Source organism: Girardinichthys multiradiatus, chromosome 19 (assembly GCF_021462225.1).
Source record: "Girardinichthys multiradiatus isolate DD_20200921_A chromosome 19, DD_fGirMul_XY1, whole genome shotgun sequence".
NCBI lineage: Eukaryota > Metazoa > Chordata > Actinopteri > Cyprinodontiformes > Goodeidae > Girardinichthys > Girardinichthys multiradiatus.
This window is the reverse complement of record NC_061811.1, coordinates 32,287,246-32,312,795: the sequence shown is the minus strand read 5'-3', so window position 1 is coordinate 32,312,795 and position 25,550 is coordinate 32,287,246. Positions and strand designations below refer to the sequence as shown.

Below are 25,550 nucleotides of genomic sequence, written 5' to 3'. Positions count from 1 at the left end.
ATCCCCCAGAGACCTGCAGCTGTAAGTGCAGCAAAATGTAGTTCTATTGAAAATTTTTATTTTCTAAAAGAAATGTTAGAACTTATTTTGCTCTCTGTTTTTAGTTATGCACAACTTTAAGGTGAGCTATCATAAAATCCAAATAAAACATAATGAAGTTTGTAGCTGTAATGTATGAAAATGTAAAAAATAAATCAAGTGGGAATAAATACTTTTGCAAAGTATTACACAATAATTATTTATCAGGATAGGAACAATTTAGAGCTGACTGAACTTACGCTGGGTGATCACCCTGTTAAGAACATTTCTCAGTTCATTAGCTGTGATCTCCATGTCCTAAGAGAGAATGGGGAGCAGAGAAGCAGTCTTAGAGGAGGAACAAAAGAGATAAATCACATCTGACTGATTTCCAAACATTTTTTACAGTAATTAGTTTATATTAAAAAAAAACATGGGAGGATCAACAACTGCTTCCTGCGTCCTTCTGTACTCACGTCACCGGCTATCTCCTGAAAAATAGTCCGGAACTGCTGGTCCTCCTCGCTCTCTTCCCCCGCCGAGGCTGGAGCCGGCTGCCATATAAACGAAGCCACACAGTGTGATGAAGATTAAAGGGAAAAATGTGGAGGTTGACATTTCCGGAGGGATTTTAGCAATATTAGTCTAAAAACGTCAACCCTAAAAATATTTACCTACACGATAAGGCAAAACATGAGGAAAGGAAAATGTTTTTGGAACAAAAAACATGATATTCTGAGTAGTCAGAGTTTGTGGAGCGACTGTAGAGTAAATCAGACTTACCACAGGATGGTCGGCCTCGATTCTGTTCTCTATCTCCCTGAGTGAACACGAACAAACAGCGGTCAGCATGCTGACAACAACATCTCATGTAGACCATAAGTTATGTTTTTGTTTTTCATCAGACATTTACTGTATGTTCAAGTACATCTGATATCCTGGAGCTAAAACTGTTCCGTCTCTTAAAAACCATCAAAAATTGAGAAAACATTTAACAAGGTATGAAGAGTGAATGACACGTTGATACCTGATACTTCCTCCTGACGAGAGTTTTTTGGAATCACTTATATTAAAAAGCAAGAATAAGCTAGTTGTTAGCCTAACGTCATAACTTATATCCTCAGTAACCAACAATGTCAGCTACAGTTCCCTATCAGTCGATTCACTCAGTACATGAGTATGGGATATCACGCTCTGCGTGTCCTGGCTGAAGCCACCTCTAATCATGCCTCCTAGATAAATGATGTGATGACGAAAGGTGACAGGCCCCGCCTGCACTATATACCTGTCCGTCATCGTCGTCATTACTCAGTTCTTACGCTCTTCACCTCGCTAAGAACACCTCTTTGAGTCAGGCTAGCTAGCTGCTGCTGGGTAGCTCTGTGTCTCTTTTCGAAAGGCTACTTGGAATTAGTTCAACTGCTTTTGTTGGAGTTAGTCACTGCTGCCTGCTGGTAAATGTGTCTGCCCGCGAAGCGCTAATTTTAAGCAGTTCGGTCTGGCTTTCGTGGTTCAGGATGAGCACAAAGCTAACGCAAGCAAAGCAGAAGTCATCTATTCGTCCCTGTTCTTAGGGGTGCGGCTTCTCGCTTCATGAGAATGACCAGCATGAGGCTTGTCCTGTCTGTCTCGAGATTGTTCACGCTCACAGAGCGTTGCCAGAGCCTGAAGCATATGTGTTCTGTCGCCAGCTTCGTCGCTTGACCCTGGAGAGGCGGGTTCAATTCCTTGAGAAGGTGCTGGGAGGGGCTGCTGTCTTACGGCAAGACCCACTGCTCTCCGAGTCGGGAAACCCAGTTTCGTCTGATTCTGACAAGGATGGCTTTTCAGACAAAGTCTCCGCTTCCAGCTGGGCGGACCATATGGAGTATGTTGATGGGTTAGCCGATAATGAAGGTGCTCGGTCTCAGCTTCAACTAGAACCCCTTCAGGGAGAGGAGGATGTACTGGACATCGGTTTGGATGTTCATGGTCTGTCCGATGATGGGGATCAATCTCTGCCGAGTCCGGTTGCCGCTGCTGCGCCAGCAGACCCGGGCGACATGTCTTTTTTCTCTCTTTGCCGTCGTGCAGCGGATACCCTGGACGTGGAATGGCCCTCCCCACCTCCTGCGAAGAAGCCATCGCGGTTCGCCGGGTTTTATCTCCCCTCGGAGCCGGCCGTGGTTAAGCACCATCTACCCATGTTCCCAGACTTTGTTTCTGAGTTGACGTCTACGTGGAAAAAGCCACTATCTACCCACGTCACGGTGCCAGGTTATGACAATATCTGGACCTGGAAGGCGCCGAAAAAGCCGGACTGGTGAATATTCCGCCTCTGGAACAGTCTTTGGCAGCATATCTGGCCCCGTCCCAAAATCATAGTGTGGGTGGTCCAACATCGCTTCCGTCTAAGCAATGTAGGTTCTCCGCTGCTTAATAGGAAAACATCTACAGGGCTCAAGCGACCACCGCTCATGCCCGAGATCCATTACCATAGTGCAAACATACCAAGGTATGCGCTTGGCGGAGCTTGGAGCCGCAACACCGCCGGAGAGCCTTTTGATGTCGCTCTTGAATGAGTTGAAAATCACCGCTGACTACATCCTCCGTGTATCCCGCTGTGCAGGGCTGTCCCTGGGCAGACGGATGGCATCAACGGTGGTTGCACAAAGGCACCTGTGGCTGACGCTCTCTGACATCCTGGATAGGGATAGAGCCGTCTAGCTGGATGAACCGGTGGTAGCCGACTGGCTGTTTGGGCAATCTCTCGATGCCATACAGGCGAAATTCGAGCTGAAGAAAAAGCAGACCGAAGCACTGCGCTGTATCATCCCCAGGCAAGATGTGAGACCCAAATCCACCTCGGGTGAAGAGGACCGATGCTATGGCTTACCGTTTAGTTTCGCCGGAGACCACCGCGCTTTATTGGAGTGGTAAACACGGCGGTAATGGCCCAAGCAGCAGAAGGTCTGAGAGAGGAAATAAATACATTGTTGGCAAAAGGAGCTACCCATGCGGTTCCCGAGTCGGAGATGAACAGAGGTTGGTACAGCCATTATTTTGTTGTTCCGAAAAAAGGGGACGGGCTTCGTCCAATCCTGGACTTGAGAGTTCTGAACAAATACCTCCAAACATACAAGTTCAAAATCAATCACTCAAGCAGCTTCTGAGTGCTATCAGCCCGGACAAATGGTTCACCACGATCGACCTGACAGACGTTTACTTTCACGTAGCGATACACCCGGACCACAGACAGTTTCTGAGATTCACCTTCGAGGGCAAGGCATACGAGTACCTCGTACTGCCTTGCGGTCTGTCTCTAGCGCCTCGCACCTTTACAAAATGTGTAGAGGCAGCGCTAGCACCCCTCAGAGAAACAGGCTTCCGCATTTTAACTTATCTGGACGACTGGGCTTTAATAGCCAGTTCCAGAGAGCAGGCGACAGTGCAGCTGTCTCGGGTTCTGTCACACATTCAGGCCCCAGGATCTTTGGTAAACTCTCAGAAAAGCTCGCTGATCCCAAGTCAGCAATTTTCATTTCTGGGTCTGAAAATATGCTCCCTGACAAGCAGGGCACGTCTTTCTGACCACAGAGTGGCCACGTTTCACTGCTGCCTCGCTCAGTTTCAGTTGGGACACAAACTGCGTTTCCAGACTAACTTACAACTGATGGGTATGATGGCATCTATGATTGCAGTAGTACAGCTTGGTCTACTGAAGATGCGCCTGTTCCAGCGCTGGACACGCTCTGACTGGTTGTGTGCATGGCGTCACCACAGCAGAAAGATAACGATAACCACTGCCTGTATGTCGGCTCTCAGCCCTTGGCGGGAACCCGGACTGTTGTGCCGAGGTTCGCCAATAGGGAGAGTAACCTTTCGCAAGGTGGTATCCACGGATGCCTCCCTGAGGGTGCGGGGGGCGTTGTGCGATGGTGTGGCGATGATGGGGGTTTGGACACCAGTACAATCCAAACTCCACATAAACTACCTGGTCTTAGCAGTTCTGCTGGCTTTGAAACATTTTTGCAAGGTTCTGTTAAACCAACATGTTCTGGTCAGGACAGACAACACCACTGTTATTTCATACATAAACAGACAGGGAAGGACTCGTTCACTTCCTCTCCTGAAGCTATCACACTCCCTCTTGCAGTGGTGCAGCATACACTTTCTGTCTATCAGAGCTACTCATGTCCCGGGACAACTGAATCTAGGTGCAGATTTGCTCTCCACAGGCGGACCTCGGGTGAGAGAGTGGAGGCTTCACCCCTCTGTGGTGGCACAGATATGGTGTCTGTTTGGGACAGCAACAGTAGATCTTTGCCACCAGAGCCAACACCCATTGTCCTCTGTTCTTTTCCATAACAGATCAGGATGCTCCACTCTGAGTGGATGCCCTGGCCCATCCATGGCCCAATGTACTCCTGTATACATTCCCCCCAGTGGAAATGATACTACCTGTACTAGAGAGGGTGCGCAAACAGGGTCTGTCCCTAATTTTGGTAGCACCCCCGTTGGCCTGCAAAGTCATGGTATTCTGAGATAATCAGCCTGCTGGCAGCAGAGCCGTGGCAACTCCCCGTTCGCTGGGATTTCCTCACTCAGGCAGGGGGGGAGATATTTCATCCACACCCAGAGCTGTGGAAGCTGCAAGCCTACCTGCTGAGAGGTCCAGCTTATTTGCCAAAGGCCTCCCGCATGATGTGATGGCAACAATCCAGAATGCAAGAGCATCCTCTATACGCTTATAAATGGCGGGCTTTTGAGCAGTGGTGTGAGGACAAGCACATTGTTCCATTTCAGTGCTCAATGGTAGACGTTTTAACGTTTTTGCAGGAACTGCTGGATAAAGGTCTTTCCTTTTCCACCATTAAGGTCTACTTGGCTGCCATTTCTGCCTGCCATATTGGTTTTAATAGAGTCACACCAGGTGCTCATCCTCTGGCTGTACGCATCTTAAAGGGGGTTTGTAGACTCAGACCTGTGATTAAACCCAGTTTTCATTCCTGGGATCTCACATTGGTACTAGAAGCTCTTTGTGACCCTCCATTTGAACCTTTGGAGTCAGTAGATGTGACGTTCCTTTCATATAAGGTTGCTCTGCTTCTTGCTCTGACAACTGCAAAACAGGTTGGAGATCTCCATGCTTTCTCTGTAAATCCTACCTGCATACACTTTTCACCTGATGGTTCCAAGGTCACCTTGCGACCTAATGCAGCTTATCTTCCTAAGGTTATACCTTCGGACTACAGCTCCATGACTATGGAGCTTTCTAGTTTTTGTCCATCTCCTTTTGCATCTGAGGAACAAAGGAGGTTACACATCAGGGGTCTCCCAATGCCACGTGGTGTGAGAGCTCACTTCACCACTCCACCAGGGGCATAGCGACCTCCTGGGCCCTATTTAGAGGGGTGCCCATGAGTGACATTTGTGCTGCAGCCAGCTGGTCTTCGCCGCACACATTTGTAAAGTTTTAGCGTTTGGATGTGACAACCCCTTCTGTGGCTCACTCTGTTCTTTCTGCTGGGTCTGAAGTGCTGCACTAGCATCCAGTGCATGATCCAGGTTTGATGGCTGTTCTCCGGGGCGTTTATATATGTCCCATAAACGTGTTGTACTGAGTGAATCGACTGAAAGGGAACGCAAAGTTATACATATAACTACTGTTCACTGAAGGAGAGTAACGAAGTACAACACATGGCTGCCCCGCTGCTCAGCGGGCTTGGTGAATAGCGGCTATCGAACTGAGTAATGACGACAATGACGGACAGGTATATAGTGCAGGCGGGGCCTGTCACCTGTCGTCATCACATCATTTGCCTAGGAGGCGTGATTAAAAGCGGCTTCATCCAGGACACGTGGGGCGTGATATCCCATACTCATGTGTTGTACTTCATTACTCTCCTTCAGGGAACAGTAGTTATATGCATAACTTTACGTTAGTAGCTGTCTACATACGCTCATGATGGGCATGAATGTCACGTTTAGTTTAGGCTTTTAATGATTCATTTGAACAGTTCTTTTTCCAGGGTTGAAAATTATTATGCAACATACAACTTCAATGACGACTGAAGTTGATTTTTATAAACTAGAATTGGGCTCACGTGTTTGAATTTATTTTCTCTAATCTGCACAGGGTCAAAATTATACATGTATGCATACAGGCTCATATACACACACCCACCCTAATATTTTAATAGATTTCCCTTGAACTAAATTTGGGGTATATGGCTGAATGCATAATCCTGACCAAGTGTGGACTAAAGAAAATCCACAACAAAGTCAAATATGTTCACCCAGTCCTTGTCTTTAAAAAACATCGACATTATGTTTTGTAATCCATCCACCCTTAAAGGAAAACAGCTGTAATCTATCGTTAAATGTTCCAAATTAAATCAACAACCATAGATATGATGTGTGTATGTAAACCTTTGACCGGGGCTCTACACTAATGTAACTGTAAAGAACTGAGAGTGTATGAGATGAAGCTGATTCTGTGTATCTATCACACAGCCCTGATTCACGTCCACATCCTGCTCCATCAGAGCGCCTTCTGGCTCTGCTTCCTGTTTCATCCTCCAGGGTAGCAGGGTAATGCTGGTGGTTCACTGAGGCTAGATCTTCCAGTACGAAGTCATTAGAAAGTTTACCGGATCACAGCCAAATCGGAAGTTGCTTGTCCTACAAAAGATTCCATAACAGCTTCGAACTGGGGCCGATTTCTTCCAGTTCTACAAATCAAACTTCCATTAAAATCGTTCGCTCTTGGTGCTCTTTGTCGCACCCAACAGTTGGTTAAAACCCAACAACACAAAACATCAAAACTGCTACTGGCAGGGTAACGTACAGAAGGTAGGACTGGGTATTGTTGGAAATGCATCTGTACTTTTTTCAAGACTTCACTTATGATCATTGGGAAAAGGCTTGACTTGTTAGAGTTTAACTGGAGTTAAATAAAAATGCAGAAGAAAAACCTGCAACAGAGCTGTGTCCAAATTTCCTTTTAAAGCAATTGAGTAAAAAAAACCAGATAAAGGTTTTTATGGTTTCGTGTTTAGATGCATAAATGGGGATAATCTTGTAATTCCTTCATTTTCTGTTAGATTAAGATTTACAATCTCAATCGAAGAACCTGCAAATGTTCTCTTTCATGCCTTAAGCTGTACTCCTTAGGAAAAAGCTCTAAATTAGTGGATATGGGAATCGGCAGCTCAGACCTCAAAACAAAAGCGGAAATCTGTATCGGCCAGGATTAGCCTGATCGGTGCGTTTCTACATTTAACAGGACATTGTTCATGACTCTTTCCCTTTTATGTTTGATGAAATAAGGTCGGATATGAAATTATCAATATTTATTAAAAAGAACAAACTACAGCCTTATGTCTTTCTGCGACATGACGGAACAAATTCTCCAAAAGAGAATGTGGCTCTAAAAAGAGCCACATCTCCTGAAATTTGAGTCTGCACTCTTCCAATAAAACTGATCCCTATGAAAAAAGCTGTGAAGTGATGGTAAATTTGTAGCTTTTGTAATATAACCCTGTTGTATTTTAACCAAAGCCTGTAGCAACATTTTAGGAACACTTCAGTAAAAGAAACAATTTGGTTCTGATACATTTTCTCCTCCAGCAATACCCAGCCCTTCTCAGAAACATGTAAAAACAAATATCATAAAATATCAAAAAGCATATCTAACTATATATCTATGATGCTCTGAGGGTAAAGTATTTACCCCCTTTGCCCATTTACAGACCAGTTTGCCCACATCACAGCACCCACTCACTCAGAGGTGTTCCTCTTTTCAGAGAAGACTCGCAGGATGAACTCTCCCTCCTGGTGCGGCTCGTACGTGGAAGGCACAATGACGTACTCGCCGGGGCTCAGGCGGAAGCGCTGCGTCACCTCCCGGAGGTTGATGTAGGACTTGGAGCGGGCCTTGGAGGAGTTGAACAAGAAGAAATCTTTCTGCATGTGCTGCTTGTTTCCGTGCATCTGCAGGAGGGAGTCAAAGAGACAGGTAAAGATTAGATAATAATCCTGTTGATGATAGATGATGACGATAAAAACAAAGGCAGGATACAACTGTTAGCAGCTTGTGCATGAATGTTTTGTTGACGCCTTCCTCACCTCCTTTGGCACCTGTGGAAACATACAAGCAACATCAGTATTGCTGAAATGGCAACTTTTTAGCTGCTAACGGTTAAAAAAGGAATTTCTAATCCCTTTCTATCGATGCCTACTTTCATTGTTTTAATGAGCATAGGAAAATATATGAAAGGGCTTAAATTATCCATTGCAGATGAAAAGGACAGAGCTAATAAAGTTAAATAGATTGATCTTGATAAATCTAATTGAAATAAAATAATTAAAACAAGATGCATATATTTTTGTGGTATTATTTTAAACAATCTTGCCAACTATGGAGTTAAATTTGTCTCAATATTATTCAATCAAACAAAAAACTAATCTCAATCAAAAAAAACCTGATCTCAATCAAAAAAATAATATTCAATCAATCAAAAAAAACTAATCTCAATCAAAAAATATTAAGTTGTGATCAAAACTTTCAGAGTTGTAACGATTTATTTTTTTATTTTTATGGAATATTTTATTTTGGGGAGAAACTGGAATGAGCAGTAGAAAATGATGAAATTGATAAAACTTATTTTGATTAAACTGACTCATTTTTTCTCACGAAGAGTATTTCTCCAGAAACCTACAGTGAAAGTATGAAATACTAATTCTGGTTATAATATAGATGACCCTCTAATATAATCTGAAGAGATTGTGTTGTCACCTCTCATGGTTTTGGAGAAATAAATTCCTGAAAGTGGGACAAATGCATATAATGGTTGAGCATTTTGAGGTATTTTGACAAGATATTTTTCCAAAACTGTACAGTAAAATATTAAATATTTATTATTTTACATAAAACATGAATGTGAAAGTTGTAAAAATGTAATTAATATAAATGTTCTGTAGGTTACTTTTCTGTTTTCCTCTTATTTTCTCAACCGTTGCCAGGATCGGCGTCCTTTCTGCTCCATTACTGTAATGAACCTTGTATGCGCTACGCTAATCTTTAAGAGAGAGCTGGTGTCGGCTGACGTCACCGCGTATTTCTGACTGTCGGCTCACTTGACCGCAGTTTTCTTCTGTAGAGTTGATGTCTCCTCACTGAAGCGACGCTGCAAGCCCTGCAGTTCGAGCAGAAGTTCAGAGATGCGGGGAATCAGAGTCTGCGGCTTTAGTCAGCGCTAACCAATAGGGAAACGTCTTACAGCGTTCGTCTTTAGGCCCCGCCCAGGTTGTTCATGTTTCCAGAACTCAAAATTCGTTGAGTTCAACCAAAAACAGAGAGCGTCAAAACCAAAAAAGCGAGACTTGTAACCAAAGATTTTTGGCATGCGCAAATAAAAGTTTATGTTTTGCAAATAACTTTTTTCTTTGTGAGAAAAAATGAGTCATTTTAATCAAAAAAAGTCAGTCTGTCAGTCATTTTCTACTGCTTATTCCAGTTTCTCCCCGAAATAAAATATTCTATTTAAAAAAAAAAAATCGTTACAACTCTGAAAGTTTTGATCACCACTTAATATTTTTTGATTGAGATTAGTTTTTTTTTGATTGAATATTATTTTTTTGATTGAGATTAGTTTTTTTTTGATTGAGATTAGTTTTTTGTTTGATTGAATAATATTGAGACAAATTTAACTCCATAGGCCAACAACAATCTAGTGTTTTTCAACCGATTTTGGTGTACGTGCAAAACTTCGGTATAAATTTATGGCAGATACCTCTACAGTGGACTGAATCGAAAGAAAGAAAGAAAGAAAGAAAGAAAGAAAGAAAGAAAGAAAGAAAGAAAGAAAGAAAGAAATCGTTCTTCCAAGCCAAAGGTTAGTCTGTATGAATACAAGGGCGGTTTGCTGGTAATAAACAGTAGTTTGGACAAACAGAAAGACACTGTTTGGTCAAAATATTTCTAAATTTGAAAATTATTTTGTATTTTTGTCTACTAACTTTGGATTCGAAATCTACAAATAAACAGGGATTTCAGTTTCTTATACATTTTAAAACATTTTGAAATTTATCTGGGGATGGGTGGGTTCGTATCCTAAATGGTCTCATTCAGCAGTAAGGATCTAAGTGAAGACCTCATAAATGGCGAATCCGATGGTAAAGAGGTTGGCCCCCATCTTTCGCTCTTTTCGACGGTTCTTTTGCATCAGGGACACCACGAAGGTGCAGACCACCTCATTATCATCCGGATCGTCATCCTCCTCCAGCAGGCGAAGTCGGTACTGAGGGTTGGTCCAGAAGGTGTCTGCAGGACACATGCAGAATGAATATTTCAAATGTTCTCACATTCACATGAAACAATGCTTCTTGTTGGACCTATGTTATCCTTTTAAAGCCATTCAATTAAGCTCTCTCAGTGTTTTGGTAAAGTGGCAGATAAGAGTAGACATTTTTGATTAATAAAAAGCTTTTTTATATACTGCCTGGCTACAAAAAAAGTCGCCACCAAAAAACAAAGCTCACACACACTAATATTTTGTTGGACCACCTTTAGCTTTGATTTTGGCATGCATTCGTTATGGCATTGTTTCTATAAGCTTCTGCAATGTCACAAGATTTATTTCCACCCGGTGTTGCATTAATTTTTCACCAAGATCTTGCATTGATGATGGCTGACTGCTGTGCAAAGCCTTCTCCAGCACATCCCAAAGATTCTCAATGGGGTTAAGGTCTGGACTCTGTGGTTGCCAATCTATGTGTGAGAATGATGTCTCATGTTCCCTGAACCACTCTTTCACAATTCAACCCCGATGAATCCTGGTATTGTCATCTTGTAATATGCCCGTGCCATCAGGGAAGAAAAAATGCATTGATGGAATAATCTGGTCATTCAGTATATTCAGGTAGTCAGCTGACTTCATTCTTTGAACACATACTGTTGCTGAACCCAGACCTGACCAACTGCAGCAACCTCAGATCATAGCACTGCTCCTACAGGCTTGTACAGTAGGCACTAGGCATGATGGGTGCATCACTTCACCTGCCTCTCTTCTAACCCTGATGCTCCCATCACTCTGGAACAGGGTAAATCTGGACTCATCAGACCATATAACCTTCTTCCATTGCTCCAGAGTCCAATCTTTATGCTCCCTAGCAAACTAAAGCCTTTTTATCCAGTTAGCCTCACTGATTAGTGGTTTTCTTAAGGCTACACAGCTGTTCAGTCTCAATCCCTTGAGTTCCCTTTGCATTGTGCGTGTGGAAATGCTCTTACTTTCACTATTAAACATAGCCTGGAGTTCTACTGTTGTTTTTCTTCAATTTGATTTCACCAAATGTTTAAGTGATCGCTGATCACGATCATTCAGGATTTTTTTCCGGCCACATTTCTTCCTCAAAGATGATGGGTCCACACTGTCCTTTCAGTTTTTAATAATGCGTTGGACAATTCTTAACCCAATTTTGGTAGTTTCTGTAATCTCCTTATATGTTTTCTCTGCTTGATGCATGCTAATGATTTGACCCTAAAACAGACTGACATCTTTTTCACGACCACAGGATGTGTCTTTCGACATGGTTGTTTGAGAAATGAGAAGCAACTCATTGCACCAGTTGGGGTTAAATAACTTGTTGCCAGCTGAAACATAATCGCCCATGCAATAATTATCCAATGGGAGGCTCGTACCTATTTGCTTAGTTAAATCCAGGTGGCGCCTTTTTTTGTGGTCAGGCAGTGTATGTATTAGAAAGCAGTCCATTAGTGCACCTGGATAGTTCCTGCAGCCTCCGGCAGAGCAGCCTCTCACCCAGCGGCCCTCGTTCACAGAAACTGTCCACTTGTGGATCTTATCGTCCTCAAGGGCATCAGGTGTTAGGTTACATATCTCAATCTTAGTGTAATTCTTCTTGAAGTCCTCAAATGACATCCTGAAGGACATCAGACAGTACAATGGACAACATTTATGAAAGGCAGATGTGATGGGGACAGAATTTAGAAAAGTTGGCAATTTTCCACGTTTTTGTAATAAAAAAAATGGTCAGAAAAATACAGAGAAAAAAAATCTATGTGAAAAATATCACTAACAACTCAGTATGTCAGTATGTTAGAGGGAAACAGAAATATAAAAAACGTGCAACAACATAAACTAATACTTGGCTGAAGCCCCATTCGATCCAGTTCCAGCACTTGATACTCTTTAGTTCACACCAGCTATCAATTATAGTAAATCTGATTAACCTGAAATAAAGTTAAGTTATCCTACCAATATATTCCTGATCATTTAGCTCATTTAGCTAAAGTCATTTGCAGAGAAGTTACAAAAGATTAAACAGATCTCATTGTACAAATGCATCAGTCAGAACAGACACAAAATCAAAAGCATTTTATATATACACACATAATGGCCCAGTGAAAACAGGCATCAGTAACTAGAGAAAATTGGGGACAACAGTGACATTTCAAAAACTAGACTTGAAATGAAAAGAGGCACAAACACAACATTAAACATCACCAGGAGAGCAACATACCCAAGCTGAAACATGGTGCTGGAGGCACCATGCTATGGGGATTACTTCAACCTCATAGCACCTCATACAAATGTTCATGTTTCCTAAGCTGCAGCAGGCTAAACCAGGGAGAAAACTCATGACACGCACAAACATCGAACGTCTGTCTTTCTTAGTTTTATTCCATGTCTTAACAATGTGCAACACAAAACCCACTTTAGTCGTCCCATCTTTGCAAGAGAAGTACACAGGATAATACGATTGTTGTTACTGTGGTCAATCTACCCTACACTCTTGCAGCCCGCTGCCGTGAAAAGGAGAGTGTGGGAATATCTCACAACAGAGTAAACTACCAAACCTTCACAGGCCTCAATAATGTGGCAATAAAGTGCTTACACAACACAACACCAATGTAAAAAATACCAAAAACTAATTAATTTGGCTCCAACTATATGTTTGGCAAAAAAACACATCACCCTCAGTAAAACACGCTGTTGGCAGCATCATGCTATGGGGCTGATTTTCTTCAGGTGTACCTGTTGTTTTGTCAAGGTGAACGAAATTATAGGCAGTTCTAAAGGCAAGGGAGATATGCCCTAAAACCTTCAGGTTTCTCCTTGAAAGCAGAAGATAAAGAGGGTTTAATATTTCTAGATGACAGTGAGGCCAAGCACACATCCAAACCAAACAATTTTAGTTCACCTGTAGGAAAACTCTAATCTTGGAGAACCAAATCTGACAGAAATAAAATGGGGTCTGCAGCAGGCTTAGAGATCTTTAGCTGCCAATTCAAGATGTAGAATGTTGATAGACTCTTCGCAACAAAGACTAAATGCTGCAATTAAACTGAAAGGTGCTTCAACCAAGTATCAGTTTACACAGTTAAGGTTATTGACCCTTTCATATGTCCCCTCAATAATTTTTTTGCTTTTCAGTTGAATTGTACAGGATGTATGTATGAAGGGAGAAAAACCTGGCGTTCAAACAGGGCCGACTCATCTAACCCTCCCAAATACAATATGGTGTTTATCAAACGAGCCTTACCAGAATTCTCCATCCTCTGCGCTTTGGTGCTGCAATTTCTCTTTTTCAGCCTTAGAGAGTGTGGCCCACTCTTTGGAGCTGTTGGAAGACAATAAACAAGAAAAGATGTGAACTCCTAAATAAGTGATATACTGTATATCTGTGAGGCTGAAGAAAAAAGTGTAAGGAATGTTTTAAACAAACAAAAGAAATCCTGACTTGTCACTCCAGGGACCGTTCCATTCCACCTGACCCCATGGATTCCTGAGACGCACCAGACGAACTTTAGCGTCCTTGTGCTGGGAGGGTTTACACTGTAGTGACACACCGAAGTGAAAATAGTGTTGATATATTTAAAGCTGCCCTCTCAAGCTGCCCTACTTATTTTTTTCTGTTCTGTTCATATTTATGTAGCACTTTAGAGTCCAAGTTGGTCACCCTACTTCCACTGGCCTTATAACTGTGTAGAGTGCACAAAAGATTAAAAAAGGGAATAAGTCGCTGTGGAATAGAACATGAGAACATGTTCGAGTTGAGATGCTGGCTTTACCTCGTCCACCGCTGTCACGGAGTAGGCATGACCCTTCACAAGTCCCGTCACTGTGCGAGTTTCAAAGCGAGCAGGAACCAGGGACTAAAGTCAAACATCGAACAAAAACACGAAGAAACCAAGAAACCACAGACATCATTCTCAGTGAGCATTATAAAGCTACAGGAGAATCCTAGCTAGATTTCAGCAAAACTCTTGCATCACATTTTAAATAACACATTTAGCTGTAATCTTTTAGTCGCACTGAGATAACTAATATCTCACATCAATGGAGCAGCCCATGAGTGTCCCTCTCTGCAGGGCTTTCTTCATGATCTTATATAGCTCTTTTGGAGCTTCCTTCATCTCGTAAAACTCTGTGACTCCACCAGTGAAATCCTCCATGGCTTCCGTGGTGTTCCCACCCTTCAGGGCCTCATAAGAGCCATGCAGCCTGGACAAAGAAATAGGTAAGAGACATTTTTTCTGACACTTATTTTAAAATCACATTGTACATTAATCTGTAAATGATGTTAAATGTAAATGTAGCCGAATTAGCCAAAAGGCTAGTTCCCTTTAAGTGGATTCACTGCCACACGTAGTATTGGATCAGGCCCTCGTGGGTTCTGGATGAATACACACTTCTAATTATGCCTTTAAGCAAATAAGAAAAGACAACAGACGTGGGGCCCAGCCCTACGCAAACAGAAGTCGTTGTCTCCTTTGTTCTCCAACTCTAACACTCTTTATCTCGCCAACAACACAACCTTGATGCTGTTGAGAATGGTTTGTAAGACCTGACCTGACAGAGGCTTAGTTTTATGTAGCAAAACATCCAAAACAAGAATCCCTCATGAAGAACAAAATATCGAGGCACGTGACGTCGCCCGGTACGGCGGAGCCGGGGTCCCACCCTGGAGCCAGGCCTGGGGTCGGGACTCGTCGGAGAGCGACTGGTGGCCGGGTTGCTCCTCGCGGGACCCGGCCGGGCCAAGCCCGAACGACAGACGCGAGGCCATCCCCCAGTGGGCCCACCACCTGCAGGGGGAACCGTGAGGGACCGGTGCAAATAGGATTGGGTGGCGGACGGAGGTGGAGACCTGAGCGGCCCGATCCCCGGATGCTTAGGCTGGCTCTAGGGACGTGGAATGTCACCTCGCTGGGGGGGAAGGAGCCTGAGCTTGTGCGGGAGGTCGAGAGATATCGACTAGAAATAGTCGGGCTTGCCTCCACGCACAGCGTGGGCTCTGGAACCCATCTCCTTGAGAGGGGTTGGACTCTGTTCTACTCTGGAGTGGCCCATGGGGAGAGGCGGCGGGCTGGTGTGGGTTTGCTTGTTGCCCCCCAGCTCAGCCGTCTCATGTTGGGGTTTACCCCAGTGGATGAGAGGGTCGTATCCCTGCGCCTTCGGGTTGGGGAGACGTCTCTGACTATCATTTCAGCCTACGGGCCAAGTGGCAGTGCAGAGTACCCGGCCTTCTTGGCGTCCCTGTTGGGGGTGCTAGATAGTGCCCCTCCCGGGGACTCCATTATTCTGCTGGGGGACTTCAACGCCCACGTGGGGAACGACATTGACACCTGGAGAGGCGTGATCGGGAGGAATGGCCTCCCCGATCTGAATCCGAGTGGTGTTTTGTTATTGGACTTCTGTGCTAGTCACGGATTGTCCATAACGAACACCATGTTCAAACATAAGGGTGTCCATCATTGGACTAAGCACCAGGACACCCTAGGCAGGAGGTCGATGATCAACTTTGTTGTCGTATCATCAGACCTTCGGCCGCATGTTTTGGACACTCGGGTGAAGAGAGGGGCTGAGCTGTCCACTGATCATCACCTGGTGGTGAGTTGGATCCGCTGGAGGAGGAGAAAGCCAGTCAGACTTGGCAGGCCCAAGCCCAAGCGCATAGTGAGGGTCTGCTGGGAACGTCTGGCGGAGCCCTCGGCCAGGGATTTATTCAACTCCCACCTCCGGGAGAGCTTCGACCAGATCCCGGGGGATGTTGGAGACATAGAGTCCGAGTGGACCATGTTCTCCGCATCTATTGTCGATGCTGCTGCCCGTAGCTGTGGCCGTAAGGTCTGCGGTACTTGTCGCGGCGGCAATCCCAGAACCCGGTGGTGGACACCGGCAGTAAGGGATGCTGTTAAGCTGAAGAAGGAGTCCTATCGGCTGTGGTTGGCTTGTGGGACTCCTGAGGTGTCTGACGGGTACCGTGAGGCCAAGCGTGCTGCGGCCCGGGCTGTGGCAGAGGCAAAAACACGGGCCTGGGAGGAGTTCGGTGAGGCCATGGAGAAGGACTACCGGTTGGCCTCGAAGCGATTCTGGCAAACCGTCCGTCGCCTCAGGAGGGGAAAGCAGTGCTTCACCAACACTGTTTATAGTGGGGGCGGGAGACTGCTGACCTCGACTGAGGACATTATCGGGCGGTGGAAGGAGTACTTCGAGGATCTCCTCAATCCTGCCATCACGCATTCCGTGGTGGAAACAGAGGCTGGGGACTCGGGGTCGGACTCTTTCATCACCCAGGCTGAAGTCAACGAGGTGGTTAAAAAGCTCCGCGGTGGCAAGGCTTCGGGGGTGGATGAGATCCGCCCTGAGTACCTCAAGTCTCTGGATGTTGTAGGGCTGTCATGGTTGACACGTCTCTTCAACATTGCGTGGCGGTCGGGGACAGTGCCTCTGGACTGGCAGACTGGGGTGGTGGTCCCCCTTCTTATGAAGGGGGACCGGAGGGTGTGTTCCAACTACAGGGGGATCACACTCCTCAGCCTCCCTGGTAAGGCCTACGCCAGGGTATTGGAGAGGAGAGTCTGACCGATAGTCGAACCTCGGCTTCAGGAGGAGCAGTGTGGTTTTCGTCCCGGCCGTGGAACACTGGACCAGCTCTATACCCTCTACAGGGTGCTCGAGGGTTCATGGGAGTTTGCCCAACCGGTTCAAATGTGTTTTGTGGACCTGGAGAAGGCATTCGACTGTGTCCCTCGTGATGCCTTGTGGGGGGTGCTCCAGGAGTATGGAATCGGGGGTCCATTACTAGGGGCCATCCGGTCCCTGTACGAGCGGAGCAGGAGTTTGGTCCGCATTGCCGGCACTAAGTCGGACCTGTTCCCGGTGCATGTTGGACTCCGGCAGGGCTGCCCTTTGTCACCGGTCCTGTTCATAACTTTTATGGACAGGATTTCTAGACGCAGCCAAGGGCCGGAGGGGGTCGGGTTTGGGTACCAGCAGGATTTCGTCTCTTCTTTTTGCAGATGACGTGGTCCTGCTGGCCCCCTCTAGCCAAGACCTACAGCATGCGCTGTGGCGGTTCGCAGCCGAGTGTGAAGCGGCTGGGATGAGGATCAGCTCCTCCAAGTCCGAGGCCATGGTACTCGACCGGAAAAGGGTGGCTTGTCCTCTTCAGGTTGGAGGGGAGTTCCTGCCTCAAGTGGAGGAGTTTAAGTATCTCGGGGTCTTGTTCACGAGTGAGGGAAGAATGGAGCGGGAGATCGACAGACGGATCGGTGCGGCTGCCACAGTAATGGGGGCACTGTGCCGGTCCGTTGTGGTGAAGAGAGAGCTGAGCCGAAAAGCAAAGCTCTCAATTTACTGGTCGGTGTACGTTCCTACCCTCACTTATGGCCATGAACTTTGGGTCATGACCGAAAGAACGAGATCACGGATACAAGCGGCTGAAATGAGCTTCCTCCGTAGGGTGGCCGGGCACTCCCTTAGAGATAGGGTGAGGAGCTTGGCCATCCGGGAGGGGCTCGGAGTAGAGCCGCTGCTCCTCCACATCGAGAGGAGCCAGTTGAGGTGGCTCGGGCATCTATACCGGATGCCTCCTGGACGCCTTCCTTGGGAGGTGTTCCAGGCACGTCCCACCGGGAGGAGGCCCAGGGGACGGCCCAGGACACGCTGGAGGGACTATGTCTCTCTGCTGGCCTGGGAACGCCTTGGGCTCCCCCTGGAGGAACTGGAGGAGGTGTCTGGAGAGAGGGACGTCTGGGCGTCTCTGTTGAGTCTGCTGCCCCCGCGACCCGGTCCCGGATAAAGCGGAAGACGACGAGACGAGACATGTTAGTATCTTGCCTATTATATCAAAAGTATTGAAAATACTTTGTTTCTCAGGAAAGGTTCAAGGGATAAAGAGGGGGTTGTTGGGGCTGTGTTCCTCAACCTATGGAAAACAATTAGAAAGCCTCTAATTACTTAGATCAACGGTTTTTATCCCACCACTGATACTTTAAGTTTGGTAGATTGAGAGATCTTAGAGTAAAGGTTACATGCTGGCCCCGCAAATGTTGATTACGGCTAAATATCCCCAAAATACATTTTTAATGTCCTTTTCTAATAACCACAGGAAAGACATTTCAGAGGAGGAATACTACAAGTGGTATTGCAATTGGAATATTTAGGTTCGTTTTTAGATCCGCACCTAACATCAGAACCCATGTAAAAAAGAAGTATAATCCAAGGCTAAGTTCAGTTTGAGAAATGTTAAATTTATTTAATGGGAATGGAAAAAAAACGTTTTTTCCGCAATAATCCTCTACTTTTAGAAAACAAATTTTAATGTGGCTTTCTAAATTGTTATATTTTAAAGGAATGTACTCCACTCAGATTAGAAACTGTATTAAAGTGGCCTTACTCCTGATCCTCTGTCTAATTTGCTCATTTTAAATGTTCTGTGAACAATCGAACTGGTTATCAAATATTTTACCTGGTAAAAAAATTCAACTAAGAAAGTCAACATTTGGTCTATGAATCACATCAGAGTGATTCTGTAACACAATCGGTCAGCTTATCAAGAAATAAACTGTTATGATCAATTATGTTTGTTGTACAAGCTTAGATATATTGTAATGTTTAAATTTTTTTTTACATTTAATTATTTTGTTGATACTATTGTTGATTTTATCTACATATTGCGTGCCTATTCACACCTGGCGCAGGGATTACCAATAAAAATTTTACACTCAAACTACTGTTCCCTGAGGTAAACAAATGAGGTACAACACATGCAGTATGGTATTTCACACCATCGCATGTTCTGGTTGATGGAGTACCAGTGCTACTATAAGCTATGGGTATAGCCTCAGTTTTGACAGGGCTCTGCATCTGACAAAGTTGGCAAAAAACCCAAAGAGATCATCAGGCAGCCGTAACCCAGGTGTATGCTCAATGTAGACCTGTAGTACACGCTCAGGATGAGGGAATTCAACCTCCTCTGTTGTCCAGATAAAAAGAGGGAGGATAAAAACAATGGAGCTTGATCTTCGTGGGGATCTAGTATCATGGAATAACCTTCGGAAGATATGCTGCATGTGGATGCAGAACAACTTTTGACCCATCCACCTTGAACTATACACAAAATGGGTGTACAGAGAAAGCAGGAGGTCTCTAAATCTCTTCATAGAAGTAAGGATATAAAGTAAGGCGGTCTTGTTTAAAACAAACTTTACTATGAAAGAGTCAATTGGTTTGAATGGGGGACCACAGAGAGCATTTAACACAACAGTCAGATGCAGTGGTGTTATGGTATGTTTCTGTGCTGGTCTCAACCTACAACCCCGCACACCCCTCAAAAAGTTAAGGGATGGACTCCTGGGACCACCTCAATAAACCTTGATTGTGGAAAAGAAAAAAAAAAACCTTATCCATCAGCACCTGAAGAAATGTTAAATATCTACAGTGAAGATAATCAATTTGGACTTTTATACCTTTGTTTAAAAGCACACCACTCTGAGTTGCTGCCACAGTGGCAGGGAGAAGGCCCTTCGGTAAAGGTTGGACCTCAGGATGGGGGTGAAAAGGACCCAAGACAGGAGTTCCTTGCAGTGCAGTATCTTCCAGGACGTAGCTGCCAATGACTGATTATCTCAGCAAACCATGCTTTCACTGGCCATTTCAGGACCACTAGAATCAGGAATAGGTCCTGTCTGTGTACTCTCTCCAGCACCGGTGCAATCATTCAACCAGTAGGAATGCATACAAAGCCATTTTGGCTCATTAATGTGTAAGAACATCTGTTCCCAGAGGGGTTTCGGAGAGGGTTCTGAACCATTATGGAGAAAGCAATGAGCATTTACTCTTATAGCAAAGATCTCTATCGTAGCTTTGATAAACCAGGGTCATATCTGATTTACCACCAATGGGTGAAGCCATTTCCTCTTCAGGGGACCACCGCTGGACAGAAGATCGGCCCCCAGTTTTAGGCAACCAGGGACACTACCTTCTAAACACCTCTTACCATTTTGCCGTTGGATAGACCACCCCACCCCCTCAGACAAGAGTATGTGTTCACCAACTTGATAACAAACAACCTCAAACTGGAAACATTAAAAGAGAGCTGCTATGCAAGCTGTGGTTATTGTGCACTATTCAAACGAATCAGTCTAAAGCTGAAAAGCCCTCCGTTTTAATCAGCCAAGGGAAACTACAGATAACTACGGCTATTAAAGCCACTAAGTTGTAAAACTGTCGGAAATACAGTTTGCATCCCAACTGAAACTAAGTAAAGCATTAGCTGAACGTAACGCGGCAAACTGTGCACTCGACCTGAAAGTGAGCACATTTCTAGCCCTAAAAGCAAAACTACTGGTTTGATGTCCGCATGCTTGTCTGGAAGTTCGCTAATGAGCCCAAAGCCTGAATATGCGTATCAGGGCCCAGTTACCAAACCCTAGAAACCAACACGAGACAGCTGAGCTGGGGGGCGACAAGCAAACCCACACCAGCCCGCCGCCTCTCCCCGTGGGCCACTCCAGAGTAGAACAGAGTCCAACCCCTCTCAAGGAGATGGGTTCCAGAGCCCACGCTGTGCGTGGAGGCAAGCCCGACTATTTCTAGTCGATATCTCTCGACCTCCCGCACAAGCTCAGGCTCCTTCCCCCCCAGCGAGGTGACATTCCACGTCCCTAGAGCCAGCCTAAGCATCCGGGGATCGGGCCGCTGAGGTCTCCACTTTCGTCCGCCACCCAATCCTCTTTGCACCGGTCCCTCACGGTTCCCCCTGCAGGTAGTGGGCCCACTGCCGGTATATATTTGATATAATAGGCAAGATACTAACATGTCCATAGACTAAATCAACAAAGGATCATGATCTTACAGGTATCACATCAGAATGGTTTCAATAAATTAAGAAAGAAAACCTTCACACAGTGCAGGATAACTAATTTATGGTAAAGGATGAGTGATTGAGGAGCTAATATCTTTATCCATCACATAAGCCAAAGAATGGGAATGGTTAACATACTTTGCTTGTAGCTGAAGGAACAGTTGACATTGTCATACCAAAACACATTCAAACCCACGTCTAAATGCTATACCAGTAAATGCAGCATATATCTAATAATTAAAGTGATAAACACAGTACAGGAATGCACTATAAAGACAACAGCAGGTGAAACCCTCTTAGAAGTGCTCTGTCCTTCATACTACAGTATTATGACTCACTTGGCATAGGCCTTCTCCAGCAGGGCACTCCAAAACTCGTTTCTCTCAGCAGACTTAGTGAAGACCAGCTGGTTATTGAAAGTAGGGACGCGGTCGTCAATGACGACATCGACCCAGTCACCATAACGCCAGAACTGAAATACAGAGAACCCGTTATCAAACACGTAAGAAGATATTTCTTTAAGGTCTCAATAGATGCACTGATTTATATTAAGCTGTGATTTATAAATCCAATACTTCATTACTTGTTATTCTTATTTTATTATTGGAATTATTATTTACAGTGCCTTGCTGAAGTATTCAAATTTATATTTAGTTTCATTACAAACATAACATTCAATGTATTTATTGGGGTTTTCATGTGACAGACCATGACAGAGTAGAAAACAATTATGGAGTGAAAAATTTAAAAGAAACACGATTTTCACACAACAAACATCTGAAAAGTGTGGCATGCATATGTAATCATCCTGAAGTCAACACTTTGTAAAACCATTGTGATGACTGAACTTTTTGCCTTGTTTTCTCAATAAAATAGTTCAAGATGAGTCAAATTAAATGGAGAGCATCTGTAAACATTAATATCCAAGTCTTGCCACAGATTCTAAACTGGATTTAGGTCTGGACTTTGACTGGGCCATTTAAACACACAAATAAGCTGTGACCTAAACAGTTCCATGGTAGGTCTGATTGTATTTTTAGGGTTGCTGTCCTGCTGGAAAATGAACCTCCACCTCAGTCTCCAGCCTAACAGGTTTTTAAGGGTTGTCCTGTATTTAACAAACTTAAAATGGGACACCTTATTCAATTCAATTCAATTCAAAAATACTTTATTAATCCCAAAGGGAAATTAAATGTTGTTGTAGCTCATATTATGAAGGTTTCTTCAAAGAGCCGTTGTAGATGCTGATGGCTGTGGGCAGGAAGGATCTCCTGTAGCGCTCCGTCTTACAGCAGATCTGAAGAAGCCTCTGACTGAAGACACTCTGTTGTTGTAGGACAGTCTCTTGAAGAGGATGCTCAGGGTTCTCCATAATGTTCTTCATTTTATTTTATTTTTATTTACATTTTATGCCTTTATTCTTGCCATTCTTCCATAAATACCAGATCTGTGGCCAGTGTTTTATAACAAACTACTGAAGGCTTCACAGAACAGCTGGATTTATACTAATAAATTAAGTTATACAGAGATGGGCTCTATCTAATAGTTAGGTGACGTCTAAATGAAGCTGTTGTACCAGTTTATTTAAAGGCATCAAATTAAAGAGAGCTGATTTAAATTGCAATACACACATTTCACATATTTTGTAAATCATGCATTATTTTATCTCTGCTCCACAAACATGCACTGCTTGTTGCTGGTCTATAATGGAAAATCCCAAGACAATACATGAAGTTTGTGGCTGTAATGTGACAAAATGTAAAAAGGTTTAAAGGGTATGAATATTTTTTTTAAATCACTGTTAAACACCAATCAAATTAATAAAGATGTAATGTCTTGTGAAATGTTAAATAAACTAAGTTACCATTATTAAGTCTCAGTAAACAATGTTTCCTAAAAAAAAATGATGTGTCTTAAGTGAGAGACTAGGGTCAGAAAAGTAGATGATCACATCTGGAGATCATGTGGGATCTCACCTGGAAGTGAAATATGCCGGCATAGTTCTCGGAGAAGCTTTGCTCCTGGGGAACAACTCGATAGAGAAGTTTCTCATTCAGAGTGAGGCAAGCAATAGCAGCTAACAACCAGCAATCACCTAAACAGAGAAAACAATGGTAAATAATGTCTAAGGAAAAAGAATATTTCGAAATGAGTGCTTCTGACCCATCTTTTTTCCTATGACTATATGTTGCCCAGAATGCACCCCGCCCTTTGCATTATTGAGTTCTTTAAAGAACTGAGACCAAAAGAAAACTCCTCCCTTGGACATATTTTGTCCTGCAGGAGGGAAAGGTTGCTGCTGAGTGTTGATCTTTGTGTTTTTTTTTTAACCATCCAGGTGTGGAACACGGTGTAATACGAGGACAATGTACATTTTTTCAGCAAGAAATGGTCAACAGTGTCTGCCAGGACTTTTGTTCTCTTTGGTCCCCTTTATTTGCTGTGTGAACAAAACAACAATGGGAAGTGCTGCCGGTTGGATTCCCTTCCAAAAGAGTAAGCCCAAAATGAGGAGGCCGCTGCAGGCAGAGAGGCTGTATGCAGGGGATTCATGGGATGTGAAATAGCATGTTTCTTTTTTTTACTTTTATGAGAATAGATTGATGTTGTAAACCGTTGCAACAATCCTTGCTCGTTTTTATGCAATTCTGTTTTAGCTAAACTCAGCAACATAAATGGACAGAAACCTTAAAAAATCCTTCCTGAAGTAATCAGTCATTAAATTATTTATAGAGGCAAAGCATTGCTGCATAAAAGAGAGCAGTCACAATAAGACTGGGTGTAAGTAATATTTTATAAACAAAGAAAATGATCACACATTTTAAAAGCTTTTAGCATCTGATTTTGACAATTAGCATTGGCTAGCATTCATGAGAGCTCTCGAAATGGCTGCCCCCATTTCCAAATCTAGAAAGTTTTAAAGGATAAAATAGAGCGTCTTTGCTGTACAATATTTAGCCTCCAAGTTATCTGCTTTAGGTCTTGCTCTCGCTCGCTGTCTCCCAGCCAGAATGAAACGCAAACATGCCTCGACATGTAGAAAATTATTTCCTTTAAAATAACTTCTTACATTTCTGTGCTTTCTAAAAATATCCAATGTTGAGTCGTCTTTCCACAGGAACAACTTCCACATAAAAGTGTGTGGTCAGAGCGACCTGTTAGCACTTATATTTAGTGTGTTTACAGTTTGGGAAAAGATTGGATTTTTTTATTTTTCAACCAGCCAGCCAGTCAATGCTGATAGGGCAAAGAAAATAACCGATTACACCCATTTCAATACATCTCTAAAATGTTTGCCACTAAAGAATCAAATAAATCATCTTTTGAACCTCTGCAAAAGGTTTCTCTTACATAATATAAGGAAAAGGCCCATTTTTAATAGAGTGGTTGTGCTGTTATGTTCCCTATGTGCTTAGAATTTAAAGAGACACAGTTTACCTAGATCTCCCTGACAGATGTCTGTCCTACTCGCTCCTCCGACAATGAACTGAGGGTTTTCACAGATTTCCTGCAGAATAAAGAGCCCAAAAATAAGATAACTTCAGTTTAAAACATGGGCTATATTAGGTTTAACCACCATTACATTGAAAACATTCAAAAACAGGTATAAAACTTCTTCCTGGATACATCTTAAGTATTCCCAATGTTATCCATTCATAAAATCAGACTTCATCTTTTCTTCTCAGGTTTGTTGTTATGTATAAAAAAAATCCTGTCCCACCTGTGATCCATCCCCTCTTAATGTAAGTCTTTCCATCTGCAAACCAACCTACCTTGGGCCTCTTCCAGACAATGTTCTTGACCTTGTTGGACTTGTGTCCAAGCTCCTTGAAGCCCAGAGACTCCACTGTGGCAGGGAAAGTTTCATCCTCAAACGGAGTCTTGCTCTGAAGGTACTCCTGTTTCAGTGTGTTGTAGTCCTGGCCGTTAAAGCGGATGGGCTTGTTCAAGGACCCTTCCCCGTCCCTCCTTTCTCGTTCCCGGATCAACCGGTCACAGAAAAAGCCAGACGGTGTGTATGGCATCTCCACTCAACAGTTTTATTTTGGAAAAAAAACTGGCCCTAGCCACCTGTTCGAAAGTCTAACAAGCCAAAAGACCCTGGCATAAATCCAAACAGCTAATATCTGATTGGTTCTTTCTTTGTGTGACGTCTCTCTCCCCTTCGTCACAGAGCAGATGCAAACACTCTGTGTGAAAGAAACATTCTCCTTTCGGATGCCATTCATGTAGACACACAAACACATGTGCACAGAAACTCACAAATCACATAAACGTCTATTCGTGGCGTTCCATTGGCTGATGCAAACAATGACCTTTACCTGCGAGTGCTCTGCTGCCATCATTGTTGAGTGACACAAAGGCCAGAG

The 25,550-nt window shown here is 43.9% G+C and overlaps 1 protein-coding gene across 2 annotated transcripts in view; it reads right to left on the bottom strand.

Annotated features, from left to right (window-relative positions):
* The window catches only part of capn3a (calpain 3a, (p94)), a 35,042-nt gene extending 9,684 nt beyond the window's left edge, over positions 1–25,358 (bottom strand). Inside the window, exons 1-15 of one of the 2 annotated variants that reach the window (XM_047346235.1) lie at positions 24,954–25,358; positions 24,619–24,688; positions 23,157–23,275; positions 21,519–21,652; positions 14,363–14,531; positions 14,099–14,182; positions 13,768–13,862; positions 13,570–13,647; positions 11,786–11,946; positions 10,155–10,324; positions 8,128–8,139; positions 7,784–7,992; positions 802–838; positions 495–572; positions 279–336 (exon numbers count right to left, since the gene is read on the bottom strand). In XM_047346235.1, the coding sequence (XP_047202191.1) occupies positions 279–336; positions 495–572; positions 802–838; positions 7,784–7,992; positions 8,128–8,139; positions 10,155–10,324; positions 11,786–11,946; positions 13,570–13,647; positions 13,768–13,862; positions 14,099–14,182; positions 14,363–14,531; positions 21,519–21,652; positions 23,157–23,275; positions 24,619–24,688; positions 24,954–25,205 (1,726 nt within the window). In that variant the 5' untranslated portion in view covers positions 25,206–25,358. The remainder of the gene's footprint in view (positions 1–278; positions 337–494; positions 573–801; positions 839–7,783; positions 7,993–8,127; positions 8,140–10,154; positions 10,325–11,785; positions 11,947–13,569; positions 13,648–13,767; positions 13,863–14,098; positions 14,183–14,362; positions 14,532–21,518; positions 21,653–23,156; positions 23,276–24,618; positions 24,689–24,953) is intronic. The other variant, XM_047346236.1, reaches the window with a different exon arrangement.
* Between the last annotated feature and the right edge of the window lie 192 nt (positions 25,359–25,550).